Consider the following 19,378-nt stretch of genomic DNA (forward strand, 5'->3'; position numbering starts at 1 on the left):
TGTAACTCGCAGGCCTGGGCCAAAAAGCAGCTTTAATGAATCGCTTTATGCTTGTGAATCGATCGATCCGTTTTACAAGAACCGATTCTCCCAGATTATTTTACAGGGCAAATTACGAGAGGGGAAAAAAAAAAAAAGTTCAGAAGTCTTGAGTTCAATGCAAGCCCGCGGGCGTGCGAAAGATGCATTTTAAAGGTGCTAAGTTTTGCAAACCGCCCCTCCCCCCCCCCCAAAAAAATAGTTAATAAAATTTTCCAATAACTAACATTTAGTTAATTTCTAATTAATTCTAAATATCTAAATTTTCTAAAGGTACCCGACTTGTTTTCAAACTAGAACCGACTCCCGTTGGAAGCCTTGCACACACCCACCCGCTCTGGAGAGCCAACCCAGGAAAGGTGGAGCTGTTTGGGGGTGGTGGTGATGTGCGAAGCGATTGGGCTATAGAAAGCGAGTGGCGGCGGTGAGCGCTGTGCCCTTTGGAGCCGCAACTCCTCCTGGGCCCGTGGCAAAAAAAAATAAAATAAATAGTGGCTAGCGGAGAAAGGGCGATCTGTTTCGGGGCCTCCCCAGGGTCGGCGCATCGATGAGCTGCGAGGTACGCCAACTTTAGCCGGAGTGAAATCTGCGCGCGACTCTTTTTTCCGAAAGACGGAGACCTGCAGAAGCTCTCGGAGCCTCAGTTTGTCCCTCAAGCAAGCCGAATCCTCTGTGGGGGAGAGAGAGAGAAAAAGAACTGAGTCCCCCTTGAGGGCCGGGGCCCCTGCGCCTGATTTATTTAGTTATTTATTTTGCTCAAACGTTGCCGTGTGTGCAATGTTGAGTCCCGGCTTTTCCCTGAAATGGGTTTGGATCGAGCCTATGAAGCTCAGCAATAACCTCGCAGTAATTTCGCAATAACCTCGACTCCCCTTAGCTCCGGCCACTTCAGGATGGTGGACGCTGCAGTCCAATATACAGTGGTTTCCAAACGTTATTGATAATGCACCTAACAGAATAGCCTAGCCTAACCTAGCCTAGCCTAGCCTAGAATAGAATAGAATAGAATAGAATAGAATAGAATAGAATAGAATAGAATAGAATAGAATAGAATAGAATAGAATAGAATAGAATAGAATATTATTACTTATTAGTTCAATTTATTATTGGTTCAATTTATATGCCGCCCTTTTCTGGAGACTCAGGGCGGCTTACAATGCATTAAGCAATAGCCTTCATACTTTTGTATATACCTGCTTAGTAGGGCTTTCGGGGGCCCCCCAAGCGGTGTTCTTTTTTATACAAAGTCAGCTTATTGCCCCCACAATCCGGATCCTCATTTTACCTACCTCGAAAGGATGGATAGAATAGAATAGAATAGAATAGAATAGCACAGCACAGCACAGCACAGCACAGCACAGCACAGCACAGCACAGCATAACCATTTAGTATGATAGACTTGCAGGGCCAGAACAATATGTAACATGTCTACAGTGGTGCAACATAATATAATGTAATGTTATGCACATATAGGTATATAGGATTGTGTGTAAGATCTATTGAGTTATGGGTTTTTTTTCTTTTCTTTCACTTATGAGTTATTGAGATGTATTTTGTATTTGGGAGGCTGCACTAAGGGAGGCTCATCCAATCTCATTGTACGCATATTGTGCATTGACAATAAAGGTTTGAATTGAATTGAAAAAAAAAGAATAGAATAGAATTTGATTCGAATTGAATTGAATTGAATTCTTTATTGGCCAAGTGTGATTAGACACACAAGGAATTTGTCTTTGGTACATATGCTCTCAGTGTACATAAAAGGACAAGATACATTCGTTAAGAATCATAAGGTACTACACTTAGTGATAGTCATAGGGTACAATAAGCAATCAAATCATACTAGGAAACAATATAAATATAAATTGTAAGGATACAAGCAACAAAATTACAGTCATAAGTGGGAGGAGATGGGTGATAGGAATGATGAGAAGATTAATAGTAATAGTAATGCAGACTTAGTGAATAGTTTGACAGTGTTGAGGGAATTATTTGTTTAGCAGAGTGATGGCATTTGGGAAAAAACTGTTCTATTGTCTAGTTGTTCTGGTGTGCAGTGCTCTATAGCGTCGTTTTGAGGGTAGGAGTTGAAACAGTTTATGTCCAGGATGCGAGGGGTCTGTAAATATTTTCACAATATTGACTCGTGCAGTATACAGGTCCTCAGTGGAAGGCAGGTTGGTAGCAATTGCTTTTTCTACAGTTCTAATTATCCTCTGAAGTCTGTGTCTGTCTTATTAGTAAAAATGCTGAACATGCATTTTTATGTATGATTTCTTATACATTATGTGCCTGTACCAGTTTACTAATATGTACATTTTACCACCTATGCATATAGAGATACATATTCTGTGGATTCTGTAGCTTCTTGAATTAATTCAATTTAGGGGGGAGGGGGAATTAGGCGAATAACAGAGCTTCTAATATTTCTTGTATATCCCCACTTTGGAGGCCACTGACTGCATTGTCTGCCTATATTTTGAAATGTTGAAGTACCCATGGATTTATTTCATAAGCGCTTGTAGTTCTGAGCACTTTTCTTTTGACTCATTATTCTAGTTTTGAATGCAGCTAATTATACTCCTTGGTGTCTCACTCTGATTCTAATAGAACGGTGTGGAGTTTTTGAAAGTAATTTTATCTCTACATTTCTAATCTCTAGAGAGTGTTTAAAACTTGTTTGACAACTCTCCTGTGTACCCATCCAGGATGAACTACATTCTTTTTCTGGAGTAATTTTAGTTCTTGCCAGGGTTGTAATAGCAAAGAGGGAGTTCAGGTGTACTTCAGCTCCTTTGCCTTTGATTAGTTGGAGTTCATGGGAGCTGGAGTATTTTGAAGGTTCCCTCTCCCTAGCTGTGGGATATCAATGATACATTAAATCAAAGGTATCCATCAAGAGAAGGTAAATGATTATGATTGCCAACTAGGCTTTTTTAACCTCCCTACCTTAAGTTGTATGTAAACAGAATAATTGCAAATCGAATTTTGAAATGCTTTGCCTTCTAGGAGATATGGAACAGAGCTTTAAACACTTCCTTCCTGTCACCGTTACTGCATCAGAATAGTCCAGACCACCAAAATCATGCATATTAACACAACCTTTATTGTAAGATGACATTAACAGAATCTTGCAGGTCTGAAAGCAATTCTCCCCTCCCTTGTCTTTACTTTCTACGGAAGTAGGGAGGAACCTTTTTGAGATGCTTTCTTTGTTCCCATTCTTGTCTAACCGCTGTTTTAGATAGACTGTAGGTCCTTCTCCCAAAGTCATTCTCACATTATAGTCACCTCTCTGCCCAAAAAGTCCTTGAAATTTTTGTTTCCATTTTTCGGTGATTGCACCCTTTTTTGAGGACATTCACTTTTTCCCGAACGCCATCGCTCTGCTAAACAAATAATTCCCTCAACACTGTCAAACTTTTCACTAAGGCTGCATTACATTACTTTTAGTCTTCTCATCGTTACTATTACACATCTCCTCCCACTTATGACTGTATGAATGTAACCTTGTTGCTGGTATCCTTATGATTTATGTTGATTGTTTCCTAGTATGATTTAATTGCTTATTTGTATCCTATGACTATCATTAAGTGTTGTACCTTATGATTTTTGACGAATGTATCTTGTCTTTTTATGTACACTGAGAGCATATGAACCAAAGACAAATCCCTTGTGTGTCCAATTACACTTGGCCAATAAAGAATTCTATTCTATTCTATTCTATTCTATTCTATTCTATTCTATTCTATTCTATTCTATTCTATTCTATTCTATTCTATTCTATTCTATTCTATTCTATTCTATTCTGAATTCATTGGGGCAGGATACCTTTTACAAGGTACATACAGGTGCATATTATTCTCCTTGTATTTCAGAAACCCGTTCCTTGTAGGTTTGAATGTTTCCATTACTTTAATTTACCTGTTGTTCCAAATCTGAAGCTTTAATGTGTCAATTTAATTTTAGTTAAAATGGAATACAAATGAGATCCATATGGGCTTAAATCAGGTGGGCTAAATGTTAAATGTTTTTACCTTCTTCTTGAAAACAGGTCACAGTGCTGTATTTTGCCAGAAGTGCTGAATTAGCAGGGCTGCGTACAGAGAACATTTCTGTACCCCAACGAATAACCTCACTGCAGCTGTGGAAAGAAATTGTCAAGAGACATTCAAGGTACGGTGACGCATATCGGTAATTGATGCTTTCCTCATGCTCTTACAATAAAGGGCTTTGCGTTTTGCAATTCTTGCAATTCTTACACAAAGAATTGCAACTTTAATGTCATGACACTCCATTGTCATCTTCTATGGTGACCAAGAAGCAGAGCATACCAAGTCATCCTTGGGCCACACCCTCCCCCACCCTGCAATCAAGTAAAAAGGAAAGAACAAAATGACATTTTTTTAAAAAAAATACACAGACCCACAAGCAGCTCCAGCCAACCTAGCCCAGGGCCTCAAAAGAACAGTCAGCCCTCAGGGGTTGAAAGCCACATTTCCGGCTCACAATCCGGAAAGATGACATTGTCTAGTTCAGGGATCTGCAACCTTAAACACTCAAAGAGCCATTTGGACCAGTTTCCCACAGAAAAGAAAACACCGGGAGCCACAAAACCCTTCCCGTGCCTGACTATTTCTTGAGCGGCCACAAAACTAACATATGTAGTTGAATTAAATGTTCTGTTTTCTTTTGAAACTTTTCTTTTCTTGGATTGGTTGGCCTACCGAGGTTGAAAAGCTCAATAAATCGCGTGCCGGCGGGTGTCGTACATTGGCGGTTGTGATGCATATTTTGAGTGACAGAGAGCCACAGCAGAGGGGTGAAAGAGCCACGTGTGGCTCCAGAGCTGCAGGTTGCTGACCCCTGGTCTAGTTGAAGAGACCCGAAGCCTTGTCATCTTAGACTGACCAGGCAAACCCAATGGGAGATAGCCAGGTCCTGGGCCACATAGGGTTCCGTAGATGATGACAGAACCTGGAAGGCATAAGAAGCAAACTGGCAGACAATGCAGCCTTGCTGAGCAAAGCTGCAGTATGGGCAAACATGTCTTTCCTTGTGCAGCTGTGGGCCAACTGAAGCTTAAAGAGGTTTGAGATGACAAGAGCATGGGTCACCGTCCAAAGAGCCTCCTGATCCAGGAAATAGCACAACTGGTACCCTGGATGAAGCTGTGCAAAGGCACATAACCCCTGAATGGCCGGTGACATACCTCCCCCCCCCATGTCTCTTATTCAACTGACTTTCTACATAGAATTGGATCAATCATGAATGAATGAATGAATGAATGAATGAATGAATGAATGAATTTGGAATGTTGCCAATCCCCCAGCAGTCTTTTTTTAAAATCGGAGCTTTGTGACTGGTTTTAATTGACTCAGTAGCCATTTTGGGGATGGAGACCCCTCCCATGTGCATTTTATGAGACCCTCAAAATTCATTGAGCAGAATCCAAAATACATTGAGCAGAAAAAGTCCGGGGCCTGTTGCAGAAGCAGATCAATGATTAATCTTTATCACTGTATGTTTCCTTCAGTCTTGCCGATATCGAAGATCAAGTTATCTTTGCCATTTGTCAGGAGTACGTACCCCTTGGGGATCAGCAATTCATCCTCCACACAGGGGACGAAGTTGCCATCATCCCACCTCTTAGTGGAGGTTAGCTCTAGAAAAAGATACTCACAGGTATGTGTTGGTGTTTTGTTTTGTTAAAATATCAAATCTGGAAACTTGATGATGGGAAGGAAGATGATAATGATGATGGACAAGGAGAAGAAGGAGAATATCAAGCTGTTATTTCTCTAGAGAGCTTTGAGTTTGGTCTCCAAAATGTGCTTCATGCAGCTATGTCTTTTCCTGCACGGTCTGGTGCAGCATTTGGATATCAGTTCTAACGTGCTGCATAAATAAAGCAGTAACATTGTAATGACATTTATTGAAAATACATTCATGAAGAATAACTTAAACCATAATCTCCAACTGATCATGGCTATAACTCCCAGAATTCCCAGACATGATCTTTGGCTGTATTATATAGAGAAGATGGGAGGGAAAACACAACTGAAGGGCTCTAGATTGAACAGTATGACAGTGTACATTTAAAAAATAATTTGGAAACAGCGTTTTGGACCTTATGCCACCCCAGTGTCTAGCACTGATGGTGTTACCTAGTTTGGGTAATGAAATGCCAGCAAGAAAGAGGAGCCTGTAGTACAGTGGACTAAAGCACTGTTATTAACATCTGCTGTTTGCAGTTACTGCAAGTTCAAACCTTACCAGGCTCAAGGTTGACTCAGCCTTCCATCCTTTCTAAGGTAGGTGAAATGAGGACCCAGATTGTGGGGGCAATAAACTGACTTTGTATAAATATACAAAAGTATGAAGGCTATTGCTTAACGCATTGTAAGCCTCCCTGAGTCTCTGGAGAAGGGCGGCATATAAATTAAAGCAAAAGAAAAGAAAGAAAGAAAGAAAGAAAGAAAGAAAGAAAGAAAGAAAGAAAGAAAGAAAGAAAGAAAGAAAGAAAGAAAAAGAAAACAAGCAAGTTCAGAGAGCATTTCAACCCTGATACAAATATTCTCCTTTATTAGGATCCTGATCTGAACTCAGACCAGAAAGGATCCATAGGATCCATTGGTTAAGAGGCTATAATATTTCTTTGAGGAATAGAAATTAAGTAATTTAATTTAATTTAGTTAATTAATTAATTAAAATAGTGGCTAAGGCTTCAGGCTAGAAACCAGGAGAGGTCTAATCCTGCCTTAGGATGAAATTAATATCAGTTATGCTCACCACCTTGAGTTATTCATAAAAATAACAAAGGTGAATTAAAAATGAATGAATAAACAAATAGGGCAGTAATCCGTCTTGTAACCTGTGATGTAATTTAATCTCCATAGCCAGGGTAGGAGAAACTTGCAAATTAATCATTGTATCACCGTTTACTTCTAGAGAAATCATGAATGAAATTGAGGATGAACCCAAGGATGTGATTCAATTGAAGTTTGAGAAGCTCTCATTAGATGAAGTAGCAGCCCTGGTCATTTCTCCCTGCTGTGGAGCTGTATCTTTCTTTGTAGGTAGGTCTGACACATGAAACTCTTAATCAGAACTGAACCCACATATTTAAAAAAAAAAAAAGAACTTGGAGATTGAAGGTTAGATAAGCAGTTGTAGGAGCCAATGGAACAAGGCTGTTTTAGACCAAGCTTAGAACAAGGAAAAAACATCCAAACTTAAAGAAAAAAAAAGTTCTTAACCTTGAGGATTGGAATCATTTACAGAGAAATAAAATGGAACTTATAGTTCTGGCAGCTGTGAGAACTGTCACTGCCAGGAAAGCCTGGAGCCTTTGGGGCATCCATATACCCAAAACAAGTCTTGATGCTGCACATGAGTTATGTGCTTTTGAAGGCTGCACCTTGATTACACATGCATATGTTTGGTTTGAGAGAAAAAGTGGTGCAGTGGCCTAGAGGTGGCGCTCTCGCCTCATAATCAGGAGGCTGTGGGTTCGATCCTAGGTAGAAACAGGTATTTCTCTCTCTGGGCACACTGAGAGTATATTTGCTGAACAAAACTCTGCATTGGTGACAGGAAGGGCATCCGGTCATGAAAACATTCTGCTAGCTCCATTCAGTTGACCAGACTCCACCCCGCAAGGAATTATGGGATTGTTAAAAGAAAGATGATGATGATGGTTGGTTTGAGAGATCTCGGATGACATGTAGCGCATCTTATCTTGAAAAGAATGTAGGGTTCAGCCTGCAAAGTTGTGTTAGAACAAGTTTGCATGCCTGAACTAACTTCAATGGTCTGAGTTGGTTTTTTTTAAGGGGGAGGATTGCAACAGTTACAGCAGTGTGTTGCATCCCTAAAATAAAAATATGGAAGATTAGTTTGAAAAGCGCTAGTACTAATCTCAGTTTTCTGATAAGTCCTTGAGAATTCACACAACACATGAAAACATTGAAGTGGAACACATTTAGCCTAGTAGTGCCCCATCTATCCTTTTTAATAAATAAATATTTTTTTATTGTATGTATTTCATTTATTAATAAATACAATGCTAGAAATTAAATTTAAGCCTTTTTGTATATACAGAGCAAGTATGTCATTGTTGAGCTTGGCCCCTATTAATAACTGGCATTATTGGAGAATGTGTAACTGTTAGAGAATCTGTGGCCAAACAATGTGATTGAGAGATGTTTGAACTCATTGCAGGTCTGTAGCCCACAGCAAAATGTTAGGCAGAAACTAGCTTATTGGGGCTTATTCAGAGCATGGGCAAAACCATGCTTAGCATAAAGAGAAACTCTTAATTTCTTATTGTTAAAGCTTCTGTCAAGCTAAACTTCTCACCAGCCCAGAATGTCTTTTAAGGGTTGACCTTTTGTTTCAGGCACCACAAGGAATAACTTTGAAGGGAAAAAAGTCGTACAGTTAGAATATGAAGCCTACACAACAATGGCAGAAGCTGAAGCGAAGAAAATATGCAAAGATATTAGAGTAAAATGGCCTTCCGTGAAGCATATAGCAATACATCATCGACTTGGGTAAATACACTCAAAGCATATGCTCTTCCTGCTTTAATTGATTTAAGATTTTGTGCTTGTGAATTTGATAGAGACAGATTTATGGGTAAGCATTTTAGCCTCCTTTCTGGACAAGGCCATATGGATTTAGATTAACAGAATTGGAAGGGACCTTATAGGTCATCTAGTCCAACCCCCAGCTCAAGCAGGATACCCTACACCATTTCTGACAAATGGCAGTCCAGTCTTTTCTTGAAAGTCTCAAGTGATGAAGCTCCCACAACTTCGGAAGGCAACTTTTGTCCCATTGGTTGATTTTTCTCACTGTCAGAAAGTTCCTCCTCATTTCTAGGCTGAATCTCTCCTTGGTCAGTTTCCATCCATTATTCCTTATCTGGTCTTCAGGTGCTTTGGAAAACAGCTTGACCCCCTCCTCTCTGTGGCAGCCCCTCAAATATTGGAACACTGCTATTATGTCTCCCCTGGTCCTTCTCTTCACTAGACTAGCCAAAACAAAAAGAAAAAGAAAAAGAAAAAAGAAAAGAAAGAGGCCTCATAGCACTAAATTTTATCTTACTCCTACGGCAGCTCTCAGACATGTCATGCTTGATTCCTCATTCAAATTCCTCATTCAAATTAAGGGTTTGAGGATAGGTATAGTCTCTGATCTGATCCTTGTTTGTTCTGAACGTTGGCAATGGTGCAGCTTGTCTTCAGATTTAGACTTTCTTATGTTGTGGTTCAAGGGAGAAAAAAGTTGAGGTGGAAAATATTCCAACTGGAATGAATGTACAGTATAGATCAGTGTTCCCAAACCTTTTTGGCACCGAGTGCCAAAGTGGGAGCGCACGTGTGTGCACGGGGGAGCACCAGAAACTGGAAGAGCAGTTCCCTGGTACGGAGCTGAGCTTCTGGTTTCCAGCGTGTGAATGCGTGCTGGTCACCTGGTCTTCCAGTTTCCAGAAGCTCCCGTGCATGTGAAAACCAGGAAGAGCAACAGGTGACGGCTGGTGTGCCCGGAGAGATGGCTTTGTGTCCCACTTCTGGCACATGTGTCATAAGTTCGCCATCACACGTATAGATGAATTGTAAGCTAAATTTGAGAACCATTTTAGAGTAGAGCTGCTCACTTTTTAAATGGCATCTCTTCTGTCTTTTCAAGTGCATCCACTTGATAAAAAAAAAATTGGTTGGTTTCTCAGATGAGGCAAATATTTTGTTCAGCAGTGATGGCTAAGAGATACGTTTTTTTCCTCCTATTAACACGGGATGTTAAATATTTATGTATACATCACCCCTTTGGATCTTGTGCCACTCACTTCCCTGACTTAGTTGTTTTCCTGACCAGTCTGTTTTCTGATTTTTATGCTTAGCCTCACTGTTGCCATCCATCTAGGAAAGGTTGATTTTCTTTGGTGTTAATAATGCTTGGACCTTAATTTTGAGCTCCATTGTGGCTTTAAGTCAAAGATTATTGTATAAGGGATGGAATAATGACTGACAGGACCTCTGGAATATCCCTAAAAAATTATTTGGGGTGGTGGATTATTTCTGCCTTGAAACTCTTAGGAAAGAAAACTCTGCTTTTCTCTCCCTGATCTAAATGATTGCATCAGACTGTTGCTGCAGATGTTGTCTTCTCTAGTTCCTCTTAATTTGTTTTCCTGTTGAATCTTACCTTGGAACACATAATCATGAGACATTCAGCTTCTCTAATTTGATCTTCCTAGAACACAGCCCCTCTTGTTTATCTATGTCTGTGAAGTAGTTGTCAACAAGACCTTTTTTTTTTTGTCCTTGAGAGATTACACTAATGTGGCTAAAAGCCACTGCTAATGTTACTTTTCACATTCTCTTTAGTTTGGTTCCCATTAGTGAAGCCAGCGTGATTGTAGCCATCTCCTCCCCTCACCGAGCAGAGTCTCTCAATGCCTTGCAATATTGCATCAATACTTTAAAAGCTACTGTCCCCATATGGAAAAAGGTATGTGCGTAACTTAAAGGACTTTTGTTTTGAAAAAGAGTGCAGTGCTGAACATCACATTGTTCACAGGTCAGTTTCCCAGAACCCGTTTATTTCTTATCAAATATGTTTGTCACCCATCTCACCTTGAGACCTGTGCCTGTGCTTATGCCTATGCCATGGTGTGGCTTCCCCCTGCAGACTTGAAGGCAGGCTCCCACTATGGTAGATGCTTCTTCTTCCTCTGCTGTTTTCTGACATTGGAAAATTTTAATTTCCTAAATGGAGGTTCAAAATGGACCAGATATTTAAAACAGTATTCTTATAATATAATATTATAAGAACTCTTGTAATATTCTACAATATTATAAAAGAGCACAAACTATTATTTATTGAACCAATGTACTTGGACTTTAAATTAACTAGAGCTTTATGCATCAAAGACAAATTTCTTGTGTGTCCAATCACATTTGGCCAATAAAGAATTATTCTATTCTATTCTATTCTATTCTATTCTATTCTATTCTATTCTATTCTATTCTATTCTATTCTATTCTATTCTATTCTATTCTATTCTAGTCTATTCTATTCTAGTCTAGTCTAGTCTAGTCTAGTCTAGTCTAGTCTCTAGTCTTCTATTACTCCTACTCCTACTCCATTCTATTCTATTTTAGTTTATTCTAGTTAGTCTCTAGTCTCCTATTCTACTTCTACTCCTACTCCTACTCCTCCTACTCCATTCCATTCCATTCTATTCTATTCTGTCTAGTCTAGTCTAGTCTAGTCTCTAGTCTCCTATTACTCCTACTCCTAATCCATTCTGTTTTAGTCTTCTAGTCTCTAGTCTCCTATTCTAGTCCTACTCCACTCTATTCTATTCTATTCTATTCTATTCTATTCTATTCTATTCTATTCTATTCTATTCTATTCTATTCTATTCTATTCTATTCTGTCTAGTCTAGTCTAGTCTAGTCTCTAGTCTCCTATTACTCCTACTCCTGTTCTATTCTATTCTATTCTAGTCTCTGTTCTCCTATTCTACTCCTACTCCTACTCCTACTCCTACTCCTACTCCTACCCTACCCTACCCTATCCTATCCTATCCATTACATTACACTACATTACATTACATTACATTACAGTTTTGCCAGCCTTGTTCTATGAAACTTGATTCTAGTAGTAAAAATGTGTACCATTTTTGTGCCTGATGTGAATATCCATTCATCTTAGAGAAAATAATATTTAAAACAGCCCTCTCTCACAACTTAAGTCTAACCAGTGGCTGGTCTGAACCAGTGTTTCTCAACTATATCAACTACATGTGGATTTTATGTTTCAGAATTCTGCAGCCAGCTTGCTGGCTGGGAAATTCTGGGAGTTGAAGTCCACACATCTTATAGTTGCTAAGGTTAGAAATATTGGTCTAAATAACCTTCATCCATTTAAGAGGAGAGCAGGTGCAAACGTCCTTGCCAGCCAAAGTCAGTATTTTGAATTTGTGTTCCTCTATAATGTGCATACTTTCTACTGATCATTTGGAGATATCCCCCTGGATTGATGTTGAGCAGTCTATAGATGTTTATATATTTGATCCAGAGAATTGATACACTTAAAAACAAACAAAAACGTGTTGCTTGGGCCTCAGGAAAGAAAGTCTGCATGGGACACAAATGCCAACTTTTTCCTATCTCATCAGACTGGTACTCAAGCTGTTTCTACAACAGGGGGCTTTATGCACAGAGAACATACGTGCATCTAGTATGTTAAAATGTCAAGGCTCTTTTGGAAAATATCTTGCTTATTCCTAAATTGTATCTACATTTTTTTTCATATTTTAATTCAGCCCTGACAGTAAGCTAGGGGAAAAAATGTAGATAGCAACCGCACTTAGACTTACATACCGCTTCACAGTGCTTTACAGCCCTGTCCAAGTGGTTTACAGAGTTAGCCTATTGCCTCCAACAATCTGGGTTCTCATTTTACCCACCTCGGAAGGATGGAAGGCTGAGTAAACCTTGAGCCTGGTGAGATTCGAACTGCCAAAATTGCAGTCAGTCAGCAGAAGTAGCCTGTAGTACTGCATTCTAACCACGTGCCACCTCAGATAAAAGGGTCAGCTTTGTAACACAATTTCTCTTACCCATGATGTTCTTTGCTTACAGGAGGTATATGAAGAGGACTCTTCTTGGAAAGAAAATAAGGAGTGCTTTTGGATCAAGGGAGAAAAATAAAATATTAATGTGCCAAAAAAGAAAGCAGAAGAAAAGCTGCTTCAGGGTGTTAAACTGAACTGGGAAATTCAATTCAGCTTTTGGTAGATCATTTTTAGAGATACAGGAAGTATTTGCAACATGGCCAACTGTTTAAAATATACAATCTTTAGATTTCTTTCTCTGTGTTAATAAGCCTTAATCCTTAAAGCCAGAACATTTCAAAAATAGAATTGTATTCCAAAATTGAACTTGTACAAATTATGATTCTCCAACTTTGAAATGGAATGAAATAATGAAATCATTTATCCCAGTTATTTAGGAATATTATTGCTTTCACGGGCTTCTTTGTAATCATTGTCTGTTTATTCTTTCAGATCAAATTGATGTTTTGAGTATCTCCAAATTCTGTGTAGTAGCTGAAGCATTGTGATGTTTGTTAAATGTGTGTTACTTTTGCTCCCTATCATAAATTTAGGTGATTTGCCCAGTCATCATAAAATTGAGGTGATGGTCAGAGTGTTCTCTAATTCTATTAAAAATATGGAAACAAAATTAAAGTATTTAGGTATGCAAAGTGTTATGGGAAACAGTTCAAAATTTATAACCATTTGACTTAAAACCATTCATTTATCAACTGTTCGAGGTTACAGTGGCACTGAAAAAAGTGATTTGCAACGAGTCTCTGATGATTGTCATGTGGCCCAAATCCCCGCTCTTGGCAACCAGCAGGCATTTATGAAGTTGCTATATCCCGGGGTCATTTGTTCACCATTTGTGACGTTCCTGGCCAACTACCGACAAGCAAAGTCAGTGGAAAATTTGGATTCACTTAATGACTGCACGATTCATTTAACTGCAGTGATTTGCTTAACAACCATGGCAAAAAAGGTCATAAAATTGGGCACAACTTAACAACTACATTGCTTAGCAATGGCAATTTAGATTCCCCGTTGTGATTGTAAGTCAAGGACTTGTACATCCATGTGCTCTCATGAACCAAACCTAGGTAAGAGAATGTGCATTGTATATTCTACACAAACGTAAACTTTGTTGCTGTTTTGGCACCTTTGAGTCCATGTTGATTCCTAGTGACTGCCTGGGTAGGTCTGAATTTAAGATTTCAGAAGTGGTTTTGCTATTGTCTCCTTCCTAGGGATGAGAGATAGTGACTGGCCCAAGGTTACCCTGCTGGCTTTGTGCTAAGGCAGAACTAGAATTCAAGAGCCTTGATAGTACAGTGGTCTAAGCACCCTGTTATTAACACAGCTGCCTGCAATTACTGCTGGTTCGAATCTCTCCAAGGCTCAAGGTTGACTCAGCCTTCCATCCTTTCTAAGGTAGGTGAAATGAGGACCCAGTTTGTGGGGGCAATTAGCTGACTTTGTATAAATATACAAAAAGTATGAAGGCTATTGCTTAATGCATTGTAAGCCGCCCTGAGTCTCCGGAGAAGGGCGGCATATAAATCAATTTGAAAGAAAAAAAAAAGTCTCCCAGTTCCTAACTTAATGCCTTAACCACTACACCACAGGTCACATTGTCATAGCGGCGTCACATGACACATCAGGACTTTCCCCCCCCTTCGCTAAAACGGGCGTGCATGTGGCCAGAGCATGATGCATCCGGCCCACGGGTTGGGAGTTTGACAGCGCTGCACTACACCAATCTGGCTTTCTTAGCAGGAAACTGCATTAGGAGAATATAAAAGACCAGCAACAACAAACTTATGAAGTGTATTTTTGCAAATGCTGCTTATTTCCATACAAACAAATGTAATCCAAATTTTTGAACCAAATAATGCCCTGAAGTTCCCTGACTGTTCTGTATCTCCTAAAATGCATGCCCAATAAAACAAAGAGAAACAAAGTACAGATAGGTAGATGATCTAACAATATACTTCTGTCTGTAGTAGCTAGCTTTCCAGACAATATAATTCAGCAATGAAAGTCTACAGTGGGATGGTTTCAAATTTATTCCACAGGATTCATCTCTCTTTAGAACAGAAGCTTCAGTATATTCATTTGTTTTGGTACAAAGTGCAAAATATACATAAAAGGCTTTGTCTGTACAATACCCCTATTTACTGAATTGCTATTTTTTTTTAATGAAAATAAAAAAATACAGAAAAGTACAAAATTGTTACATATATTCTACAATATTATAAAAGAGCACAAACATTTATTGAATCAATGTGCTTGAACTTTAAATTAACCACAGCAGTTAGGTTCACATAAACTGCTTACATTTTTGCCTGCCTTGTCCTAGGAAACTTGATTCTAGGAGTAAAAATGTGTACCATTTTTGTGCCTGGTGTGAATATCCATCTTACAGAAAGCAGTATTTTCTACATCATATCCAACAGCAATGAAAACGCTTGACTGGAACAGAATGGTAATTAAAATTCATCAGGAACATTTATATTAATGCTGTTGGGATGTGTAGAGACATGATGAATCAGACTTATAGTTAATTATGTTAGGCTGGAGGGGAACTCAACTGTTTTTCTTCCCCCGTGCAAACATAAACTGAAATTTTAAAAAAGAGTCCTGGTATTTCAGTGTTAAACAAAAGTAAAGATAATAATTTATTAGTTATTTTCAACAGAGGTAATATATTACAGGTAAAAGTCTGTATCTTCCAGTGTTACGGACTTGAGTCATTCAGAAGTTATGCCTTACTCTAGTCATTAAGAGTTTACTGCTGTGTAAGGCAGTGATGGGATTCAGCCAGTTCGCACCACTTCGGGAGAACCGGTTGTTAATTTTCTGGGCAGTTTGGCAAACTAGTTGTTGGAAGAAATCTTTAGGGCAGAGAACTGGTTGTTAAATTACTTGAATCCCACCACTGCTGTAAGGGTATAAGTGATAGGAGCATATATGCTTCTGATATTAGTCAAGAATGCAGAAACAGTGGTATAAATGGCTGCAGCTAGGCAGAATAACCTAATTCCCCATTGGAACATTCCAATTCCAAAATTAAAATGTTCCCTTTAAAGAATAATGCAATGGGTTCCGAAGATTTTAAGTACACACAATATAGTCAAGAACAAACTTAATGGATAAATAACATTGTAAACAAGAGTGAAAGAATTTGCACAACACTCCAGATATGCAAGAGGAAATTAAACATACAATTTGCTCCTGTTCTCAAGAATACTTGTCTCTTGCTTCTGCAACATCTAATAAAAAAAATCCAGCTATTTCTGTTCTGAAAGCTTAATATGTTTCAAATCCCATTAAAGTAATGCTCTTTGGAATCTTATAAAAAACACATTTTTTAAAAAAAAACCCACAGATTTGCCATCTTGAAAAGTGTAATGAAAAGAACAATTGGTGAAACAAATTAATTAAGGGATAAATTAAGTGATAAATTAATACTGAATTGTTTTTTTTAAAAATTAAACATTTTTTTTTAATTCTGAAAAGATCTAGAAAATTACTAGTAGCCCTTGCTTAGCAACTTCCTCAAGCAGCTACTGTTTGCAGTTATGACCTTGCTGGAAACGTAACTTTACACCAAACATCACATTTGTGACACTCACTCTCTCTCAATCAAAAGCACAGTCATGGTCATGTAATTTTTAACTTGGTAACCACTCTGCTTAACAACCAAGTTGCCAGTCTCAATTGTAGTTGCTAAGGGAGAAATTGTACAGTAGTAGCAATTGTAGTTGCTACTAGTGTTATGGAATGGTTAATCCATGTCTCCTGGAATAAAACACAAATTATTGGAAGACAGAATGTTCAGAAATTAGTACCTTAGTCCTTTTCAAATACTGTTTTACACCAAGAATTGTAAAATAAGGCCAGCCAATCTGCTCTCCATTTCATTTGGTTCATAAATGTCCTTAAATCTAATTAAATCTTTAACAGTTTTGTGATGGAGACATAAACTCTGGTTTTGTTTTGTTTTTTGGCTAGTATACATTGAGGGTTCTGGAAGCTGGTATCTAGATTATAACATTTACTGCTTCAGAAAACCTGACTGCTCCTTAAAACCCTGAAAAGAAATCGAGTTTCCTTTTATTGTTTATTTGCTTATTTCAAGAGCTATGTGAAAGCACCAGCTAGAAAAAAGAGCTAAAAAGGCATAAGAGCTTTACATGTTGTATAAAACTGAATTAAAAATTTCAAAGTGACGTTTGATTAGTATTGCATGTGGATGTCCTTATATCAACATAGCACTTAAAATCAGTATTCAATAATTAACAAAGGTTAACCAGTATAATAAAAACCAATCAGAATGAATGATTCATGAATGTTTCTACATGATTTTAGAATGTCTATTCTTAATGTATAGTTTATTGTTACAGTTTGGGTACGCAACCAGTACTAGGCTATGTCATGCTCTTAACATGACATACAATATTGCTCTAACACAGCAATCTTCGCAATCACATCTCCAGCTTTTTTAGACAATGCCTAAACTAATAAGTGCTATCCTTTCTTTGGTGCCACAATAAGCTACAAATAGTTGTATACTCTTGAGCAATTCTGTGCTAAGCTACAATGTTCCTGTTCACATGTCATATTTAGTCACAAGTAAACCAACCAATTTATGGTTTAATGTAATATCTGAATCCAGATACCGATTGTGAGGAGCTAGCACTGCTCAAGGACAGGATGAAAATAACAGGTCCTGTTATACTGGTAAATAAAGACAAACTATTCCACATGTACCCTTATCAAGGATACAAAGCAGTATTCCTGATAGATTTCAGCATTAGTTCTGGCCCTGCCAATTTAGAGGATCCATTATTAACAGTACAAAATATAAAAACAAAATCTTTATACAACTGTAAACAAAAGCCCAAACCGACCAGCAGTTATATGTATAATATTTTCACTTATAAAAAACATAAAACCTTTTAATAAGGCACTCGTAGAAATTAAACAGTGTGGATTGGAAACACTGTTTGTGGCTCAAGATTCGTACATTCAGGAATATTTCTGCTCTGTTTATTCTCTGTCTTTAGTAAGTCCCGTAATCTCATCCATGTCTTCCAAATCTGTTCCCATTTTCTTGTATTTTCTCTTGAAGAAACCAAGCTGCAAGAAATTTTTTGAGAAGATTTATATTTGGTATTATTTAATGCTAGAATGTAGCATCAAGGATAGGATCCACAGTTTCTATTGTTCTTCAACTTTGATTTTTAATAATAGGGTGTTGTCTGCCCTTTAATATAAATTTGACAAATCTTAACTGTAGACCAGGGGTGTCAAACTCTTATTTCATTGAGGGCTGCATCAGGCTTGTGTTTGACCTCAGGTGGCTGGGGGTGGGCGTGGCCAGGATGGGTGTGGCCAGCTGAACGCCAGTGAAAACAGGCTCCCAAACTCCGTTTTCAGCTGCGATGGCCTCCTGCAACCTTCTGCCAGTGAAAACAGAGCTCGGGAGGACCATGTGCGGCCCTCCTGAGCTCTGTTTTCATTGGCAGAGGCATCGCGAGCCAGTCCTTTGCTGTTTCCAGGGTGGTCCTGTGGGCCAGATCCAACGCCTGGGCCTTGAGTTAGACACCCCTGCTGTAGATGGTCAACCTCTGAGGGCTGCTAAACTAAGATCTGTTAAAAGTCTAGGCAATGTTTCATAACTTCAGCAATTTTAAGATCTGTGAATTTCAATTCCCAGAAATCTCCTGCCAGTGTTGGGTGTGGAATTCTGGGACTTGAAGTCCATACATCTTCAAATTGTGAAAGTCAAGAAGCAACAGTCTAGGGTCCCACAAGCAGATAAATCTACCCTATGTTTGATGAGCTTATCTTCTTTCCCTAAATAAGTATGAAAACTGAGTTCTAGGACTGAATGTAACTTACTGCATTTACTGCAAGTGCTCCACTGGATGGACTACATCAAATAAGCAGTATATATGCACATAATCCTAAATTCAGTTAAACATAAAACCTAAATATATCTGAAATGAGCATTAGACATTATAGTACAGTATGTGCATTTAATAGATAATCAGCAGACTTTCAAAGCATTTTTTTTGGGGGGGAGGAGTTTTAATTCAAATTGATTTACTTCTGAGCATGAACTAAGAAATGATATGCCTTGTGGCAGTGATTACACATCAAATGAAGTGTTTAATTAATGAAGAACATGGCTTCATTAATTGGGCACGTCAATATAAGTCAGAATTGCTTAAGAGTTTGTATCTTAAATTCAAACATTCTCTGACATCATTGTCCAAAGATGCTTTTTCTGGACTTTGTTTTTTTCTTTTAAGACGTTTCGCTTGTCATCCAAGAAGCTTCTTCAGCTCTGACAGGACAGTGGGGAATGCAAGGGACAACACAATCCTTTCAATAATTCCAAGAAGGCTCCACACCAATTTGTACCACTCAGGTGACCCTGATGACACAGATAAATCTCCAGGTGACCTTAACAACCCGCTAAAAGAATGAGAATGACCAGCTGTCTACAAGGGGTGTAAATCCTTTCATTCCCCACTGTCCTGTCAGAGCTGAAGAAGCTTCTTGGATGACAAGCAAAACATCTTCAAACAAAAAACAAGAAAATCCAGTTGCCTCCTGAAAAAGCACCTTTGGGACAACCATGACCTGGATGACTGAGAATCTCTACAGACATCTCTCTGACATTATTAATTCTCACCACTTAAAGGTATTTTT

At 38.5% G+C, this 19,378-nt stretch overlaps 3 protein-coding genes across 4 annotated transcripts in view; 2 read left to right on the forward strand and 1 right to left on the reverse strand.

Annotated features, from left to right (window-relative positions):
- The first annotated feature begins 374 nt into the window (after positions 1 to 374).
- MOCS2 (molybdenum cofactor synthesis 2) lies at positions 375 to 5,702 on the forward strand. 2 transcript variants are annotated; one of them, XM_070938886.1, is made up of 3 exons: positions 375 to 598; positions 4,094 to 4,215; positions 5,576 to 5,702. In XM_070938886.1, the coding sequence occupies exons 1-3, from the start codon at positions 587 to 589 to the stop codon at positions 5,700 to 5,702; spliced, it is 261 nt and encodes an 86-aa protein (XP_070794987.1). In that variant the 5' UTR covers positions 375 to 586. The 2 variants fall into 2 exon arrangements, with proteins under 2 accessions (XP_070794987.1, XP_070794986.1); XM_070938885.1 differs by lacking the exon at positions 375 to 598 and adding an exon at positions 2,119 to 2,216.
- Positions 5,640 to 14,885, forward strand: LOC139313323 (molybdopterin synthase catalytic subunit-like). Its single transcript, XM_070938884.1, has 5 exons — positions 5,640 to 5,724; positions 6,991 to 7,118; positions 8,441 to 8,594; positions 10,434 to 10,557; positions 12,699 to 14,885. Exons 2-5 carry the CDS (start codon positions 6,998 to 7,000, stop codon positions 12,765 to 12,767), a joined length of 468 nt encoding a protein of 155 aa, XP_070794985.1. The 5' UTR covers positions 5,640 to 5,724; positions 6,991 to 6,997; the 3' UTR covers positions 12,768 to 14,885.
- A 2,754-nt stretch (positions 14,886 to 17,639) lies between these two features.
- The window catches only part of ITGA2 (integrin subunit alpha 2), a 55,424-nt gene continuing 53,685 nt past the window's right edge, over positions 17,640 to 19,378 (reverse strand). Inside the window, exon 30 of the mRNA XM_070934558.1 lies at positions 17,640 to 17,797. Coding sequence (XP_070790659.1) covers positions 17,708 to 17,797 — 90 coding nt within the window. The 3' untranslated portion in view covers positions 17,640 to 17,707. The remainder of the gene's footprint in view (positions 17,798 to 19,378) is intronic.

The sequence above is a fragment of the Pituophis catenifer genome, unplaced genomic scaffold (genome assembly GCF_029215685.1).
Source record: "Pituophis catenifer annectens isolate HBS135680 unplaced genomic scaffold, rPitCat1.0.hap2 SCAF_2, whole genome shotgun sequence".
Taxonomy (NCBI): Eukaryota; Metazoa; Chordata; class Lepidosauria; order Squamata; family Colubridae; genus Pituophis; species Pituophis catenifer.

Bases quoted from the DNA above. Each gene is read 5' to 3' on its own strand.
- MOCS2 (XM_070938885.1), top strand. From the start codon at position 2,139: ATGTCCAGGATGCGAGGGGTCTGTAAATATTTTCACAATATTGACTCG. The intron at 2,217-4,093 runs GTTGGTAGCAAT...TCTTGAAAACAG, and splicing joins AGGTCCTCAGTGGAAGGCAG to GTCACAGTGCTGTATTTTGC. The intron at 4,216-5,575 runs GTACGGTGACGC...TGTTTCCTTCAG, and splicing joins ATTGTCAAGAGACATTCAAG to TCTTGCCGATATCGAAGATC.
- LOC139313323 (XM_070938884.1), top strand. From the start codon at position 6,998: ATGAATGAAATTGAGGATGAACCCAAGGATGTGATTCAATTGAAGTTT. The intron at 7,119-8,440 runs GTAGGTCTGACA...CTTTTGTTTCAG, and splicing joins AGCTGTATCTTTCTTTGTAG to GCACCACAAGGAATAACTTT. The intron at 10,558-12,698 runs GTATGTGCGTAA...CTTTGCTTACAG, and splicing joins CTGTCCCCATATGGAAAAAG to GAGGTATATGAAGAGGACTC.